The sequence below is a fragment of the Macaca nemestrina genome, chromosome 20, assembly GCF_043159975.1.
Source record: "Macaca nemestrina isolate mMacNem1 chromosome 20, mMacNem.hap1, whole genome shotgun sequence".
NCBI classification, from domain to species: Eukaryota; Metazoa; Chordata; class Mammalia; order Primates; family Cercopithecidae; genus Macaca; species Macaca nemestrina.
The window spans coordinates 15409086-15426903 of NC_092144.1; the positions used below are offsets into that span (position 1 = coordinate 15409086).

General features: G+C 49.0%; 1 protein-coding gene across 1 annotated transcript; it reads left to right on the forward strand.

Moving 5' to 3' along the window:
- Positions 1-10303: 10303 nt before the first annotated feature.
- On the forward strand, positions 10304-16940 carry LOC105493529 (family with sequence similarity 32 member A). The gene is made up of 4 exons (XM_011761258.3): positions 10304-10431; positions 10539-10680; positions 15417-15470; positions 15784-16940. Exons 1-4 carry the CDS (start codon positions 10358-10360, stop codon positions 15850-15852), a joined length of 339 nt encoding a protein of 112 aa, XP_011759560.1. The 5' UTR covers positions 10304-10357; the 3' UTR covers positions 15853-16940.
- Positions 16941-17818: the final 878 nt, after the last annotated feature.

Below are 17818 nucleotides of genomic sequence, written 5' to 3' on the forward strand. Positions count from 1 at the left end.
TGGTTTATTGAATCCATGGGTAAGGAAACTGGATATGAAGGGCTAACTGTATTTGCAAATCATATATCTCATAAGGAACTACTATTCAGAATATATAAAGAACTCTTGGGGCCAGGCACAGTGGCTCACGCCTGTAATCCCAGCACTTTGGGAGAACGAGGTGAGTGGATCACCTGAGGTCAGGAGTTCGAGACCAGCCTGGCCAACCTAGTGAAACCCTGTCTCTACTAAAAATACAAAAAATTAGCTGGACGTGGTGGTGGGCACCTGTAATCTCAGCTACTTGGGAGGCTGAGACAGGAGAATCACTTGAACCCGGGACGGGGAGGTTGCAGTAAGCTGAGATCGTGCCATTGCACTCCAGCCTGGGCAATAAGAGCGAGACTATCTCAAAAAAAACACAAAAAACAAAAAACAAAACCCACAATAAAAACTAAGAACTCTTACATCTCAAAAATAGACAAATAACCCAAATAAAAACATTATGCTGATCAAGGTAACTTTTGTAAAAAAGAGAAAAGAAGAAAACAAAACCGTTACGTTGAGTGAAAGAAGCTAGATATCAACGGTCCCATATAGTGTGATTCTATTTACATGAAACGTGCACACCACCACACCTGGCTAATTTTTAAATTTTTTGTAGAGACGGGGTCTCACCATGTTGTTCAGACTCATCTCAAACTACTGGGCTCAACCGATCCTCCCACGTCACCCTCTCGAGTAGCTGGGACCACAGGTATGTGCCACCACACCGGCTAATTTTTGGTATTTTTTGTAGAGATGAGTTCTCAATATATTGCTCAAGCTGTTGTCAAACTTTTGGGCTCAAGTGATCCCCTTGCCTCAGCCTCCCAAAGTGCTCGGATTGCACACCAGGCCAGGTGTGAGTCAGCACACCCAGCCTGGCATAGAAAAATTAATTTTGGCCAGGTGAGGTGGCTCATGCCTGTAATCCCAGCATTTTGGGAGTCCAAGGTGGGTGGATCACCTGAGGTCAGGAGTTCAAGACCAGCCTGTCTAACATGGAGAACTCCTGTCTCTACTAAAAATATATAAATGAGACGGGCATGGTGGCGGGCGCCTGTAGTCCCAGCTACTTGGGAGGCTGAGGCAGGAGAATCACTTGAACCCATGAGGCAGAGATTGCAGTGAGCTGAGATTGTGCCACTGAATTCCAGCCTGGGCCACAAAGCAAAAACCTGTCTCAAAAAAGAAAAATTAATTTTATCTTTGTATGGATCAATTCCACCTTCATTACAATAAACCATCGGCAACAATACCCCTTGCAATATAGGATATAGAACATAGGATTGTAATAATAAGAATACTGCACGTCACTAACCATCAGGGAAATGCAAATCAAGCCCACAATGAGATATCACCTCACAACTGTCAAGATGGTGATTAAAAACATCAACAGGCCAGGTGCAGTGGCTCACGCCTGTAATCCCAGCACTCTGGGAGGCCAAGGCAGGCGGATCACGAGGTCAGGAGTTCAAGACCATCCTGGCTAACACCGTGAAACCCCATCTCTACTAAAAATACAAAAAATTAGCCGGGCCTGGTGGCACATGCCTCGAGTTCCAGCTACTCAGGAGGCTGAGGCAGGAGAATGGCTTGAACCTGGGAGGCAGAGGTTGCGGTGAGCCAAATCGCGCCTGAAGGGGGCTAGCCCCTCCACAACCTGTGGGTGTTTCTCGTCAGGTGGGACGAGAGACTGAGAAAAGAAATAAGAGACAGAAACAAAGTATAGAGAAAGAACAGTGGGCCCAGGGGACCGGCGCTCAGTATACAGAGGACCCGCGCCGGCACTGGTCTCTGAGTTCCCTCAGTATTTATTGATCACTATCTCTACCATCTCGGAGAGGGGGATGTGGCAGGACTATAGGGTAATGGTGGGGAGAGGGTCAGCAGGAAAACATGTGAGCAAAGATCTCTGTGTCATAAATAGGTTTAAGGAAAGGTGCTGTGCCTTGATGTGCACGTAGGCCACATTTATGTTTGACTTTACACAAACATCTCGGTGCATTAAAAAGCAGTATTGCCACCAGCATGTCTCACCTCCAGCCATAAGGCAGTTTTCTCCTATCTCAGTAAATAGAACATACAATCGGGGCCCGGCGCGGTGGCTCAAGCCTGTAATCCCAGCACTTTGGGAGGCCAAGATGGGCGGATCACGAGGTCAGGAGATCGAGACCATCCTGGCTAACACGGCGAAACCCCGTCTCTACTAAAAAATACCAAAAAACTCTCCAGGCGCGGTGGCGGGCGCCTGTAGTCCCAGCTACTCGGGAGGCTGAGGCAGGAGAATGGCGTAAACCCAGGAGGCGGAGCTTGCAGTGAGCTGAGATCCGGCCACTGCACTCCAGCCTGGGCGACAGAGCCAGACTCCATCTCAAAAAAAAAAAAAAAAAAAAGAACATACAATCGGGTTTTACGCGGAGACGTCCTATTCCCAGGGACAAGCAGGAGACAGATGCCTTCCTCTTATCTCAACTGCAGAGAGGCCTTCCTCTTTCACTAATCCTCCTCAGCACAGACCCTTTACGGGTGTCGGGCTGGGGGACAGTCAAGTCTTTTCCTTCCCATGAGGCTGTGTCTCAGACTATCACATGGGGAGAAAACTTGGACAATACCTGGCTTTCCTGGGCAGAGGTCCCTGCGGCCCTCCACAGTGCATTGTGTCCCTGGGTACTCGAGATTAGAGAATGGCGATGACTTTTACCAAGCATACTGCCTTTAAGCACTTTTTTAACAAAGCACATCCTGCATAGCCCTAAATCCATTAAACCTTGAGTCAACACAGCACATGTCTCTGCAAGCACAGGGTTGGGGCTAGGGTTACAGATTAACAGCATCTCAAGGCAGAAGAATTTATTTTAGTACAGAACAAAATGGAGTCTCTTATGTCTACTTCTTTCTACGTAGACACAGGAACAGTCTGATCTCTCTTTCTTTTCCCCACAGTGCCACTGCACTCCAGCCTGGGCGACGGAGTGAGACTCTGTCTCAAAAAAAACCCAAAACAATAACAACAACAAAAAGACAACAAGTGTTGTCGGAGGTGTGGAGAAATTGGAACCCTTGCATACCGTTGGTGGGAATGCAAAGCAGTGTAGCTGCTATGGAAAACGGAATGAAGTTTCAAAAAAAAAAAATTAAAATGATCGGCCGGGCACAGTAGCTCACGCCTCTATTCCTAGCACTTTGGGAAGCCAAGGCAGGTAGATCGCTTGACCTCAGGAGTTCAAGACCAGGCTGGGCAACATGGTGAAACTTCGTCTCTACAAAAAATACAAAAACTAGCCGGATGTGGCGGCATGCTCTGTGGTACCAGCTATCGGGAGGCTGAGGTGGGAGGATTGCTTGAGCCCAGGAGGTTGAGGCTGCAGTGGGTCGTGATTGTGCCACTGTACTTCAACCTGGGCAACAGACCCTGTCTCTAAAAAAAAAAGAAGAGGAAGAAGAAGGCAAATCACATGTTGTGTTCTTACCACAATGTCTTTGGGTTTTTTGTTTGTTTAAGATGGAGTTTCACTCTTGTCACCCAGGCTAGAGTGCAATAGCGCAATCTCAGCTCACTGCAAACCTCCCCCTCCCAGGTTCAAGGGATTTTCCTGCCTCAGCCTCCTGAGTAGCTGAGATTACAGGTGCCTGCCACCACACTGGGCTAATTTTTATATTTTTAGTAGAGACGGGGTTTCACCATGTTGATCAGGCTGGTCTTGAACTCCTGACCTCAGGTGATCCACCCCCCCCTTGGCTTCCCAAAGTGCTGGGATTACAGGCATGAGCCACCTGGCCCAGCCTTTACCATTATTTGTTTGTTCAGCTTCCCAAAGTGTTGGGATTACAGGCATGAGCCTCCACACCCAGCCTTTACTACAATTTTTTTGTTAATGTAGTTTAAATATGCAGCTACCATATCATCCAGTAATTACACTTTTGGGCAATTCCAAAGGAATGGAAACTTATGTTCACATAAAAATCTGTAACAGATGTTTTATCATAATAACCCAAAACTGGAAACACCCACATGTGAATGGTTAAGCGAACGGATACGTCCATACCATAGAAAACTACTGGGGAATAGAAAAGATAAATATTCACGACTTGGATGAACCTCTAGGGAATTATGTTGAGTGGAAAACAAACCAATCCTAGCAGGTTACATATTGTATGATTCCATTTATATCACATTCTTTTTTCTTTTTTCTTTTTTTTTTTTTTTGAGATGGAATCTTGCTCTGTCGCCCAGGCTGGAGTGTAGTGGTGCTATCTCCGCTCACGGCAAGCTCTGCCTCCCGGGCTCACGCCATTCTCCTGCCTCAGCCTCCCGAGTAGCTGGGACTACAGGCGCCCGCCACCACGCCCGGCTGGTTTTTTTTGTTGTTGTTTGTTTGTTTGTTTGTTTTGTAATTTTCTTAGTAGAGACAGGGTTTCAGTGTGTTAGCCAGGATGGTCTCGATTTCCTGACCTCGTGATCTGCCCACCTCGGCCTCCCAAAGTGCTGGGATTACAGGCGTGAGCCACCGCGCCCGGCTATATCACATTCTTAAAATGAATGACAACATCAGAGAAATAGAGACCAGATCCCTGGTTGTCAGCTGTGCAGGAATGGGGGTGAAGGGACAAGTGTGTATGGCTACAAAAGAGCAACAAGAGGAATTTTTGTTTTTTTTTAGAAACCCAGTCTCACTCTGTTGCCCAGGCTGGAGTGCAGTGGTGCGATCATAGCTCACTACAACCCCAAACTCCCTGGCTGAAGCAATCCTCCCACCTCAGCCTCTTGAGTAGCTAGGACTACAAGCACCTGCCACCCCACACCTGGCTAATTTTTATATTTTGTATTTTGGGAGGAGACAGGGTTTCAACATGTTGCCCAGGCTGGTGTTGAACTCCTTGGCTCAAGTGATCTGCCTGCTTCCGTCTCCCAAAGTGCTGGGATTACAGGCGTGAGCCACCATGCCTGGCCTCTGTTTACTTATTTTTTTTTTCTTTCTTTTTTTTCTTTTTTTTTTTTTTTTTTGAGATGGAGTCTTGCTCTGTAGCCCAGGCTGGAGTGCAGTGGTACGATCTCGGCTCACTGCAAGCTCTGCCTCCCGGGTTCATGCCATTCTCCTGCCTCAGCCTCCCGAGTAGTTGGGACTACAGGCGCTCGCCACCACGCCCGGCTAATTGTTTCTATTTTTAGTAGAGACAGGGTTTCACCATGTTAGCCAGGATGGTCTCCATCTTCTGACCTTGTGATCCGCCCGCCTCGGCCTCCCAAAGTGCTGGGATTACAGGCATGAGCCACCATGCCTGGCCTCTGTTTATTTCTTAAAACTGCATGTGAGCCTTCAGTTATTTCAAATTAAAAGTGTAATTTTTAAAAAAATTACTTCCTCTCCATTTAAACATACACATTTTGTTCCACATTTTAATACCCTCAAAATCAAGATGCATCTCGAAAGCGCTGTTGGAGCATTATCACTCCCTATACATGCACAGTCATTAAAAGCATCCGCTTCAAAACTCACAGAATGGAGGCGGTGGCTAGGAAGAAAATCCCCTAGGATGTGAGGAATCGGGGTGTGGAATCCCATGCGCTTAGCTACATTCCTGAAGTGGGAGCTCACTCAGTGAGCCTGACATTATTGCAAAGCTGGCTAGAAAGTCAAGCCCCACCCTCACTTAATTCCTTTACAGATTCTTTCTTTTCCCTTTTTTTTTTTTTTTTTTTTTTTGGAGATGGAGTCTTGCTCTGTCACCCACGCTAGAGTACAGTCGTGTGACCTCGGCTCACTGCAATCTCCGCCTACCGGGTTCCAGTGATTCTCCTGCCTCAGCCTCCCAAGTAGCTGGGAATACAGGCGCCCACCACCATGCCTGGCTAATTTTTGTATATTCAATAGACAAGGAGTTTCGCCTTGTTGGCCAGGCTGTTCTCGAACTCCTGACCTCAGGGGAACCACCTGCCTCAGCCTCCCAAGGTGCTGGGATTACAAGCATGAGCCACCACGCCCAGCCTCTTCCTTTTCCTAATAAACTTTCAGTTTTGAAATAATTTTAAATTTACATTAAAATTGCAAAGATGGGCCAGGCGCAGTGGCTCACGCCTGTAATCCAGGCACTTTGGGAGGCGAAGGTGGGCAGATCGCTTGAGGTCAGGAGTTCGAGACCAGCCTGGTCAACATGGAGAAACTCTGTTTCTACTAAAAATACAAACAATTAGCCAGGCGTGGTGGCATCTGCCTGTAGTCCCAGCTACTCGGGAGGCTGAGGCAGGAGAATCGCTTGAACCTGGGAAGCAGAGGTTGTAGTGAGTCGAGATCAGGCCACTGTACTCCAGCCTGGATGACAGAGCAAGACTCCGTCTCAAAAAAAAAAAAAAAAAAAAAATTAGTCGGATGTGGTGGCACACACCTGTAATCCCAGCTACTGGAGAGGCTGAGGCAGGAGAATTGCTTGAACCTGGAGGGTGGAGGTTGCAGTGAGCCAAGATCGCGCCACTGCACTCCAGCCTGGGTGACAGAGTGAGTCTCTGTCTCAACAAATTAATTAAATTAAATTGAATTAAATTAAATTAAATTGCAAGGATGATACAGACAGCTCCCATAACCCTTGTGACCTGCTTCCTCCAATGGTTTTTTTGTTGTTGTTTGGTTTGTTTGTTTGTTTGTTTGTCTTTGGAAATGGAGTCTCACTGTGTCACCCACGCTGGAGTGAAATGGCAAATGGCAAAATCTCGGCTCACTGTAACCTCTGCCTCCTGGGTTCAAGCGATTCTCCTGCCTCAGCCTCCCCAGTAGCTGGGGCTACAGGTGTACACCACCACGCCCAGCTAATTTCTGCATTTGCAGTAGAGACGCAGTTTCACCATGTTGGCCAGGCTAGTCTCAAACTCCTGACTTCAGATGATCCACCTGCCTCGGCCTCCCAAAGTGCTGGGATTACAGGTGTGAGCCACTGAGCCCGGCTCTAATGTTAACATCTTACATAACCACAGCACATTTAGCACTACTAGGAATTTAACATTGGCACATTACTATTACTATTTCTTTTTCTTTTTTTGTAGTTGTTTTTTTAATTTGTATTCAAGACTCAACATAATCATTTTATTTTCCTTTTTTTTTTTTGAGCTAGGGTCTTGCTCTAATTGCCCAAGCTAGAGTGCATCAATCAGGATCCTAGATCACTGCACCCTCGAACACGCACACCCAGGCTCAAGTGATCCTCCTGCCTTAGCCTCCCAAGGAGCTGAGACCACAAGTGTGCCCCACCACATCCAGCTAATCTTTCTTTCTTTCTTTCCTTCCTTCCTTTCTTTTTTTCTTTTTTTTTTTTTTTTTTTTGAGACGGAATCTTGCTCTGTCACCAGGCCAGAGTGCAGAGGCACAATCTCCGCTCACTGCAACCTCCGCCTCCCGGGTTCAAGTGACTCTCCGCCTCAGCCTCCTGAGTAGCTGGGACTACAGGCTCACCCCACCACGCCCAGCTAATTTTTAAATTTTTAGTAGAGACAGAGTTTCACCATGTTGGCCAGGATGGTCTCGATCTCCTGACCTCGTGATCCGCCCGCCTCGGCCTCCCAAAGTGCTGGGATAGGAGGTGTGAGCCACCGCGCCCGGCCAAAAGATCGCCTTTCTTTTGACACAAAAGTGCTAGCAACCCCATCCGCTGGTACCAGAAGTCCCTCCGCACAGTCGTTTCCAGTTGTGGACCCAGAATTAGGCAGTAGATTGCTGCCCCCTGCAGGTAGGACTGAGAAAGGCAGCCCCTGTGCCCTCCTTTTTCTTGTATCCGGTAGATTTGGGGACGTTTGCTTCTTTCTTCTCCACCTCCTTCGCCTCTTCCCCCTCCCAGCCCCCAGTTAAAACAAAACAAACAAACAAACAAAAAACAAAACAAAACAAAAACACCACCCTGGCACAATTTGGACAAAATCTATGAGAAATAAAACGTGCAAATGTGCATAACCTTGGACCTAGCAATTCCATTGGTTGCAAAAGTCAGCCAAGATTTGTGGGCACGGATTGTGTTCATTTATCTAGGGCAGTATTAGGGCTGTTTCTAATTTGTTGGCTATTACAAATAAATCTTCAGTGAACATTCATGTACACAAGTGTATATATGTCTATACTTTCATTTCATTTGGGTTAAAACCTAGGAATCTAATTCTTTTGTCATAGTATAAGTGAATACTTAATCTTTTAAAGAACTGTCAGACTGATTTCTAAACTGTTTATGCCTTTTAACATTCACAACAGCAGCACGTTTGAGTTCCAGTTTCAACACATCTTCACAGACACTTGGTAGGCACAGTCTTTTTACATTTTTCTCATAACAGTTTTTTTTTTTTAAACTAGGTTTTTGATACAGAGGGAAATAGAGAAGAAACCAAAAATTCCCATAGTCCTCTGCTGACATTAAAAAGATATATGCAAGGGTCGGGAGCGGTGGCTCACGCCTGTAATCCCAGCACTTTAGGAGGCTGAGGCAGGGGGATCACCTGAGGTCAGCAGTTCGAAACCAGCCTGGATAACATGGCAAAACCTCGTCTCTACTAAAAATACAAAAATTAGCGGGGCATGGTGGTGGGCGCCTGTAATCCCAACTACTCAGGAGGCTGAAGCAGGAGAATCTCTTGAACCTGGGAGGTGGAAGTTGCAGTGAGCCGAAATCGTGCCACTGCATTCCAGTCTGGGCAACAGAGTGAGACTCTGTCTCAAAAAACAAACAAACAAACAAAAAGATATAGGCATGTACACATCCTATGTAAGAAAACTGCACAATGCTGAAAGGATGAAAAGAAAGAAAGGGCCAGGGATGGTGGCTCACACCTGTAATTCTAGTGCTTCAGCCGGACCGCTTGAGGACAGGAGTTTGAGACCAACCTGGACAACACAGCAATACCCTATTCTCTATTGATTTGTTGTTTTGTGGGTTTTTTCGTTTGTTTCTTTTTTGTTTTCTGAAATGGAGTCTTTGTCTGTTGACCAGGCTGGAGTGCAGTGGTGAGATTCTGGCTCACTGCAACCTCTGCCTCCTGGGTTCAAGTGATTCTCCTGCCTCAGCCTACCAAGTAGCTGGAACTACAGGCCCATGTTACCATGCCTAGCTAATTTTGGGTTTTTGTTTGTTTTTGTTTTTTTAGTAGAGACAGGATTTCGCCATGTTGGCCAAGCTGGTCTCAAACTCCTGACCTCATGTGAATAGCCTACCTTGGTCTCCCAAAGTGCTGATTTAAATATATATACATTTGTGTTTGTTTTGTTGTTGTTTTGTTTTGTTTTGTTTTTGAGATGGAGTCTATTGGCCAGGCTGGAGTGCAGTGGTGTGATTTCAGCTCACTGCAACCTCCGCTTCCCGGGTTCAAGCGATTCTCCTGCCTCAGCCTCCCAAGTAGCTGGGACTACAGGCGCATGCCACCACACCCAGCCAATTTTTTGTATTTTTAATAGAGACGGGGTTTCGCGCTGTTAGCCAGAATGGTCTCGATCTCCTGACCTCGTGATCCGCCCACCTCGGCCTCACAAAGTGCTGAGATTACAAGTGTGAGCCACTGCGCCCGGCATAAAATAGATTTTTAATTGTTTTAACATACCACCAACCTTGTCACATAATATTGTCATTTACCTAAAGCTGAAAAATTAATGGATACTGATTAGGTTTACAAAATTAGGCCCAGCTATCCATTGAACGCTCAGAATATGGCAATAAAAGAGAACGGGGGCGGCGCTCGTGGCTCAGGCCTGTGACCCTGTGCTTTGGAAGGCTGAAGCCGGAGGATTGCTTGAACCCAGAAGTTCGAGCCCAGCCTGGACAACATAGCGAGATCCAATCTCGACCAAAAAAAACTTAAATGAAAATATTAGCCGCGCTCAGTGGCTCCCGTCTGTAGTCCCAGCTACTGAGGAGGCTGAGGTGGGAGGATCTCTTGAGCCTAGGAGTTCAAGGCTGCAGTAAGCTACGATCGCGCCACTCCACTCCAGCCTAGGCAACAGACCAAGACCATGTCTCTAAAAATGAAAAAAAAAAAATCAAGGAGAGAGAATAGGTCACCCAAAAGTGTGCAAAACCCTCAAAAAGGGGTTGGGTTTCCATCACCCTGTCTGAAGAACTGAAGACCGGAAGTCTTCAGTTTGGGCGCCAATTACGGAAGTGTGGCAGCAGACAGGATGCGACGGGCACTCCCTCGCTTGGCTCTCTGTCCCGCCCAGTATCCGGAAGTGTGGCCCAGCTCCAGAACTAAGAGCGCATGCTCACCTTGTAGCTCAGCCAATCAAAGAGAAGTGAGGCGGGCATTCAGGAGGAAATAGTGTTTGCAAACAGGAAGTGTGGCAGTACATCTGCCGAACCACTGGAGAGTGTTATGGAGGCCTACGAGCAGGTCCAAAAGGGACCCCTGAAGCTGAAAGGCGTCGCAGAGCTGGGAGTGACCAAGCGGTGAGGCCCGAAGGCCCGCGGGATTCCGTCTTCACTCCCCTCAGACCTTTTATCTGGACCCCTGGTCCTGACCCTCTGACCCGCCCCCTCCTCGTGTCTTTTTCCAGGAAGAAGAAAAAGAAGGACAAAGACAAAGCGAAACTCCTGGAAGCAATGGGAACGAGCAAAAAGAACGAGGAGGAGAAGCGGCGCGGCCTGGACAAGCGGACCCCGGCCCAGGCGGCCTTCGAGAAAATGCAGGAGAAGCGGGTGAGCAAAAGCAGAAGGCGGCGAGGAGGGCAGGGACACCCGGCGCCGGGAGACTCGAAATTGGGGTCAGGGCTGGGGCGCTCGGAGAGCAGGGGAGCGGTCAGAGGAGACCTTAATTACGGGGAGATGATGCTGTGCGTGAGTGAGAGAAGAGTCGCCCTCTGCCGGGGGAGCGCCAAGGATGAGAAGACCCCGCTGACCCTAGTGGGCAGCAGAGGGGAGAGCTAGAACTGGCGTTGAAAGGAGGCCAGAGCTGGAGACCCGGGTTTGGATTCCAGTGCTGTGGCTCATTTGCCCTGCGACACTAGGCCAGTGACTTTCTTATTTCCGTGCCTCAGTTTACTTCTCTGTAGGAGTCAGGGTAGTAATTTATTCTAAGAGGGTTGGGAATTCGGGAGGAAGTCATGAAAGTAAAAGGCAGTGCGTAAATGCTCAGTGGATGCCAGCTCTTGATATTAAATGGCCATGCTCACCGCTCGAAGTCACCACAAAGTTTGTTTCCAAGACAACTTGGGCAGATTCAAACATGTTGTTTATATTTTTTTATTTATTTTTGGTGGAGTCAGAGCACTGCAGCCTCTGCCTCCCGGGTTCAAGCAATTCTCCTGCCTCAGCCTCCCGAGTAGCTGGGATTGCAGGCGCCCACCACCACACCCGGCTAATTTTGGTATTTTTAGTAGAGTCGCGGTTTCACCATGTTGGCCAGGCTGATCTCGAACTTATGATCTCAAGTGATCCACCCGCCTCAGCCTCCCAAAGTGCTGGGATTACAGGTGTGAGCCACCACACCCAGTCTCAGCTGTTGATGTTGAATGGCCATGCCCATGACGACTTTGTTTGTGTTGTATTTAAGGCTCCAATAAATGATTGCTTCTTGATATTAAACACAATAAATGTGTGCAGTGGAGAACAGAAGAGTTAATAGTAAGATAGATAAAGTGGGTCCATTATGCTAGGGAGACAGAATAATCAGTGCAGGTCAGTGATTCTCAACTGGGAATAGTCTCCACCCCACAAACCCCCACCGCTAAGCACACGTGGCAATGTCTGGAGACATTGTTGGTTCTCAACTGGGTTGGGGTGGGGACTGCTGGCAACAGTGGCTAGAGGCCAGAGATGATCCTTCACACCCTGAACACACAGGACAGCCCGCTGAAGCAAAGAATGATCCGGCTCCAAATATCAGTAGCACTGAGGCTGAGAAACCTTAACCCTGGTCTAGGTGATTCTGTACGGTGACACTGGGGAAAATGGACATTGGGGACAATTAACTCCTTACTCCCAGGTCTTATTCAGGCATACAGAAAACACATGGGTGCACTACCTCTGGCCAGACAGACCTGAGTTTGACTCTGCCTCTACCACGAATTAGTGGTGTAACTCTGGGCAAGCCAGTTACCGTTTAGTTAAAGTAGCAGTAAAGTCTACCTCACAGGGTTGTGGTAAGGATTTAACAAATCAGGTGGCCGGATCACGAAGTCAGGAGTTCAAGACCAGCCTGGCCAACATGGTGAAACCCTGTCTCTACTGAAAATACAAAAATTAGCCGGACATGGTGGCACACGCCTCTAATCCCAGCTACTTGGGAGGAGGCTGAGGCAGAAGAATTGCTTGAACCAGTACCTGGGAGGCAGAGGTTGCAGTGAGCTGAGATCACGTCACTGCACTCCAGGCTGGCAACAGAGTGAGACTCCATCTCAGCGGGACTGAGTCTGGCTCTGTCACCCAGGCTGGAATGCAGTGGCTCGATCTCGGCTCACTGCAACCTCTGCCTCCTGGGTTCAAGCTCTCCTGCCTCAGCTGGGATTACAGGCGCCTGCTACCACGCCCGGCTAATTTTTGTGTGTTTTTAGTAGAGACAGGGTTTCACCATGTTAGCCAGGCTGTTTTTGAACCCCTGACCTCAGGTGATCCGCCTGCCTCGGCCTCCCAAAGTGCTGGGGTTACAGGCGTGAGCCACCATGCCTGGCCTTTTTAAAATTTTTTGAAACAAAGCCTTGCTCTGTTGCCCAGGCTGGAGTACAGAGGTGTGATCTCGGCTCACTGCAGTCTCTGCCTCCTGAGTTCAAGCGATTCTCCTGCCTTAGCCTCCCAAGTAGCTGGGACTACAGGTGCCCGTCACCATGCCCGGCTAATTTTTGTATTTTTAGTAGAGATGGGGCTTCACCATGTTGGCCAGGCTGGTCTCGCTCTCCTGACCTCAAGTGATTCGCCGGCCTCGGCTTCCCAAAGTGCTGGGATTGCAGGCATGAGCCACCATGCCTGACCAAGTGAATGCATTTCTGTCCCTTCTAACCCTGAGGCTGTAGTCAGAGGCAGGGCTGAGATTTTATTGCTGGAGCCAGAATGAAAGACTTATGCAGCTATCAAGAGACTAATAATGGGAGTTCAGAGTAGAGCAGTCGTGATGGAGTCAGTGGAAGGTAACAGGTTTGGAATAGGTTTTCAAGGATGAATTCAGGGTTAGCTGTTGGGTTGGATGTAAACTGGGAAAGAAAGAAGAGTCAAGGATGACCAAGACTTTGGGCTGGGCAGTTTGATGAATGAAGGTGCTGTTTACTGGGGTGGGAAGGATTGCAGATAAAGCAAGTTTTCTGGGGTGGGAGTCGAGGGAGGGGAAACCAAAGCTATAGTTTTAAAGAAGGTAAATGCAGTGCCCCAGTAGAAATCCAAGTGGAGTCAGCCAGGCATGGTGGCTCATGCCTGTAATCCCAACATTTTGGGAGGCCGATGTGGGAAGATCGCTTGAGCCCAGGAGTTCGAGACTAGCCTGGGCAACATAGCGATACCCTGTATCTGCAAAAACTAAAATATTAGCAGGGTGTCACGCCTGTGGGCAGAGTCCAGCCAGGTGTCTGGCATTGTGTGGCAGCTGGACCAGTCAGTGTGGCTTCTCACGAGGAGACACAGGCTTCGGCTGGGCTCGCAGCAGCAGGTAGAGGGACAGAGATGAGCAGGGTGCTTGCCTTAGAGGGAGAATCAGCCAGGTGAGGGCTGAGTGGACACAGAAGGAGGTGAGGAGGGAATGAAGGAGAAGAGAGGGGACAGAGAGGAGCAGCCAGGTGGCCCCTACCAATAATATCTCATGATGCTCTGGGTTGACTGGGCTCAGCAGGGTCTGACCTCACTTGGAGTCTGGTGCGGTCAGATGGCAGCTGGGCCTGGAGTCTTTGAAGGTGCATCTGGGCTGGAGCATCTAAGATGGCTTTGCCGCCATATAGCTGGTGCCTCAGTGGTTTTTTGTTTTTTTTTTTTTTTGAGAAAGAGTCTTGTTCTGTCGCCCAGGTTCCAGGCTGGAGTGCAGTGGCACTATCTCAGCTCACTGCAACCTCCACATCCCAGGTTCAAGCTATTTTCCTGACTCAGCCTCCCAAATAGCCAGGACTACAGGGACGCGCCACCAAACCCAACTAATTTTTGTATTTTAGTAGAGACGGGGTTTTACCATGTTGACCAGGCTGGTCTAGAACTCCTGACCTCAAGTGATCCTCCCGCCTCGGCCTCCCAAAGTGCTGGCATTACAGACGTGAGCTGCCGTGCCCCACCTGTCAGTGCTTCTTTCGTGGCCTCTTCCTTCATGTCATCTCATCCTCCAGGTCCTTTCTTTCCAGCAGGGCCATCAGACTTCCTACACAGCAACTGGCTTCCAAGGGCACAAAGCTAACGCTGCCAGGTCTTATGCATGGACCCAGAACTGGTACTGCGTTCCTTTGAGTTAACTGAGTCCACGGCCAGGTCAGAGTCAGCGTGGCACAGGGACTGCACGAGGGATGAATCATAGGCAGCACGGTTCATAGGGGCCACCAGAGAGTGGGCCACAGTCACCCAGCCAGAAGCCTAGAGCCAGGTGTGGCCTCAGATCTGTCTGGCTTTATATCCCACACTCCCAACTCTTTTTTTTTTTTTTTGGACAGGGTTTCTCTCACTCTGTCGCCCAGGCTGGAGTGCATTGGTGTGATCATAGCTCACTGCAGCCTCAACCTCCTGGGTCAAGCAGTCCTCTCACCCCAGCCTTTCGAGTAGCTGGGGCCATAGGCGCGTACCACCACAATCAGCTGATTTTTTGTAGAGTTGGGGTCTCCTTATATTGCCCAGGCTAGTCTTAAACTCCTAAGCTCAAGCGGTCCTCCTTCCTTAGCCTCCCAAAGTGCTGGGATTACAGGCATGAGCCACTGCGCCCAGCCCACACTCCAAGCTGCTACAAAATACTGACGTTTGCAGCTGTCGTTGAGTGTTTGAAGTGAGGATCAGAGCAGGTCATGGTGCAGGAGGCATATTTCAGAATAACCCTAGGGACGGTGATCCTAGTCTTGTAGCCCTAACATCAGGATGGGAAGTGTCACTTGAGTACCTGCTCTGTGTCGGGCCCTTTACCTCTCTCTTTCTCATCATTCCTCAAACCTGCTCTAGGACTTTGTTCTCCTCCAAACTGGCAGTGCTAATAGCCACCTCGGGATGCAGGAAGCATGCCAACAGCTCCCAGCAGAGGCTGCTCATGGGTACACGCTCAGGCATTGCTGGTTCATTTCCTGCCACTCACGAAGCTGGCAACTGACCTGGGTTCCCTGTTGGACCAGCCTGGTTGGAGTTGAGGGAGGGGGACAAGGCATACAGCCTGAAACCTCCAGCTGTTCTAAACGTGGGAGCCAGGCTGGCTGGGGCTCCATCTTCCATCCCAGGTCGGCCTGGGCTGTGTTGAGCCTGTAAACTCACCTCCGTGTCTTTTCTGTCTCCAGCAAATGGAAAGGATCCTAAAGAAAGCATCCAAAACCCACAAGCAAAGAGTGGAGGTGAGTTGCCGTGTCCAGTCGGGGAGACTGAGCCATTCAGGGTCCCAGCTGGGCCCAGAGGCTAACAGCCTGGCAGAGGGAGCCATTGGCATGTTGACGAGAAGGGAAGTTTACCTAACAGAAGTGACACTTCCCCAGGGTTCTTCAAAGGGGAGCCCAGGGTTCAGGAGTCTGTAAAACCCGGCAGGGTGAGTTTGAGAGGACGGGGCTCAGGAGAGAGAGGATGTGGGAGAGGTAGGGCTTGGCAGTGCCATTTCCCCCAGCACCCACCTTGTGTCTGCGCTGACACCAGCCTTCTACTCCACCTTCCCAGGACTTCAACAGACACCTGGACACACTCACGGAGCATTATGACATTCCCAAAGTCAGCTGGACGAAGTAGCCACCTGCCCCGGTATGGAGCAGCATCGAGGATTCGCAAAAGGCCACCCTGGGGTTGGGTGTGTTTCCTTTGGTATATTCTAGAAACATGGCTTTACACACACCCTTGCATCTTCTGCTACAGACTGCTTTTCGAAGCTGTGTACCCTCATTCTGGAACTTGATTAAAGTAAGATTGTCCTTGTACTCAGTTTAGGCTTCTTGGCAACGTACAGAAGATACACCCTTTTCGTTTGGATGGAAAGTTTCTAAGTGTATCCAGAGGTAAAGCCCATTGTGTGTCCGTGCCACGTAAAAATGTTTTCACCCCTGAGTTTCATCTAACGCTGTGAGGCCAGCCAGCTGTCTTCTCCTGGATGAGACAGACTCCAGAGGATAAAGAGCTAGCGCCATGGTGGCCTGCAGTGTGCAGAGCCCCGCAGGACCCAGCGTGGGCGCCCTTCCAAGCTTCCTCTAGCTTCGGGCCTATGCTGTCCCCCGCAGGCCCCAGGGAAGTTACTTGCGACTCTGTGGCCTTCAGACTTCCTCCCCAGCCACCTGGCCACTGAGACAGTGCAGCCTGGGCAGCAGAACAGCCACCTAAGGCAAGAATGGAACGGACACACCTTGTTCCTTTCTGAGTCCGTTTCCCAAAACCCTCCTTCCAGGTACTTCTAATGGGTGTTTCCATAGCAGACGTTGCTAATGCATCACAGTGTTCTCTGAAATGAAACCCAGACATAGCCTGCCTCTCAATCCTCAGCTGGGGGCTGCTAGCAGCCTCTTGTATTTACTCAGAGTAAATCACACGGATCCTGTTTGGCATTCCTGCCCTACGGACGCCTCAGGGGTGACAGGACCAGGGCAGAGCCCCAGTACAAACAGGCAAGGCTGCAGTCAAATGGGAGGGCCCAGGTGTTCGTGTTGGAGGGCTGGGATCTTGTAGGGCCTATGCGTCTTGGTTGAGGATCAAACCACATATGCTGTTGGGAGAAACTATCTCTGTCAACATAGATACTGAAAGAGTAATGAAGGCAGAAGAGAAAAACCAAGTGTGGAGTTTGGGGTTGTGCTGTGTAAATTACACAATAAAGCAAAAGCCAGTTGTAAGTCTGAGTGTCGTCGTCTTTTTTTTTTTTTCAGAGTCTCACTCTCGCCCAGGCTGGAGTGCAGTGGCATAATCTCGATTCACTGCAACCTCCACTTACCAGGTTCAAGTGATTCTCCTGCCTCAGGCTCCCAAGTAGCTGGGACTACAGGCGACCGCGACCATGCCTGGCTAATTATTGTATTTTTAGTAGAAACGGGGTTTCTTCATATTGGCCAGGTTGGTCTCGAACTCCTGACCTCAAGTGATCTGCCCGCCTCAGCCTCCCAAAGTGCTGAATGTCCTCTTATAGGCTGTTTAATTGTTACCAAAATGTCTTTTGGATTTGCGGCACAGAAAAATATGCATACTGGAGAACGGCAACTCAGTTGGAAAGATTTCGATGGCACATCTGTTCCTGCCTGTGGTTCACACCTAAGAGAGATGACATACTCTCATTAGCAGCGGCTTTTGCCAGTGATTCTTGCATGGCCTGGTGGAAAGACAGTTTCAGACCTTTTCCATCCACAAGCCAGCAGCAGGAGTCTGCATTCTGTACTACTGTGGTGGAAACCCTTTATTAGTATAGTGGAAAGGTAGTTATTTCAGTTCTTTCCCTGCAGAACAAATGGCTCCAAAAGGCAGTGGCTTAAAACAACAAAAATGTATTATTTTATTTTATTTTATTTTTTTGAGATGGAGTCTGGCTCTGTTGCCCAGGCTGCAGTGCAATGATGCAGTCTTGGCTCACTGCAACCTCCACCTCCCAGGTTCAAGCGATTCTCCTGCCTCAGCCTCCCAAGCAGCTGAGATTACAGGTGCACGCCACCTAATTTTTGTACTTTTAATAGCAATGGGGTTTCACCATTTTGACCAGGATGATTTCGATCTCTTGACCTCG

What these genes read in the sequence shown, in the direction of transcription:
- LOC105493529 (XM_011761258.3), top strand. Translation starts at nt 10,358, where the DNA reads ATGGAGGCCTACGAGCAGGTCCAAAAGGGACCCCTGAAGCTGAAAGGC. An exon ending in GAGCTGGGAGTGACCAAGCG is followed by an intron (nt 10,432 to 10,538) that starts GTGAGGCCCGAA and finishes GTCTTTTTCCAG; the next exon opens with GAAGAAGAAAAAGAAGGACA. An exon ending in CCCACAAGCAAAGAGTGGAG is followed by an intron (nt 15,471 to 15,783) that starts GTGAGTTGCCGT and finishes CCACCTTCCCAG; the next exon opens with GACTTCAACAGACACCTGGA.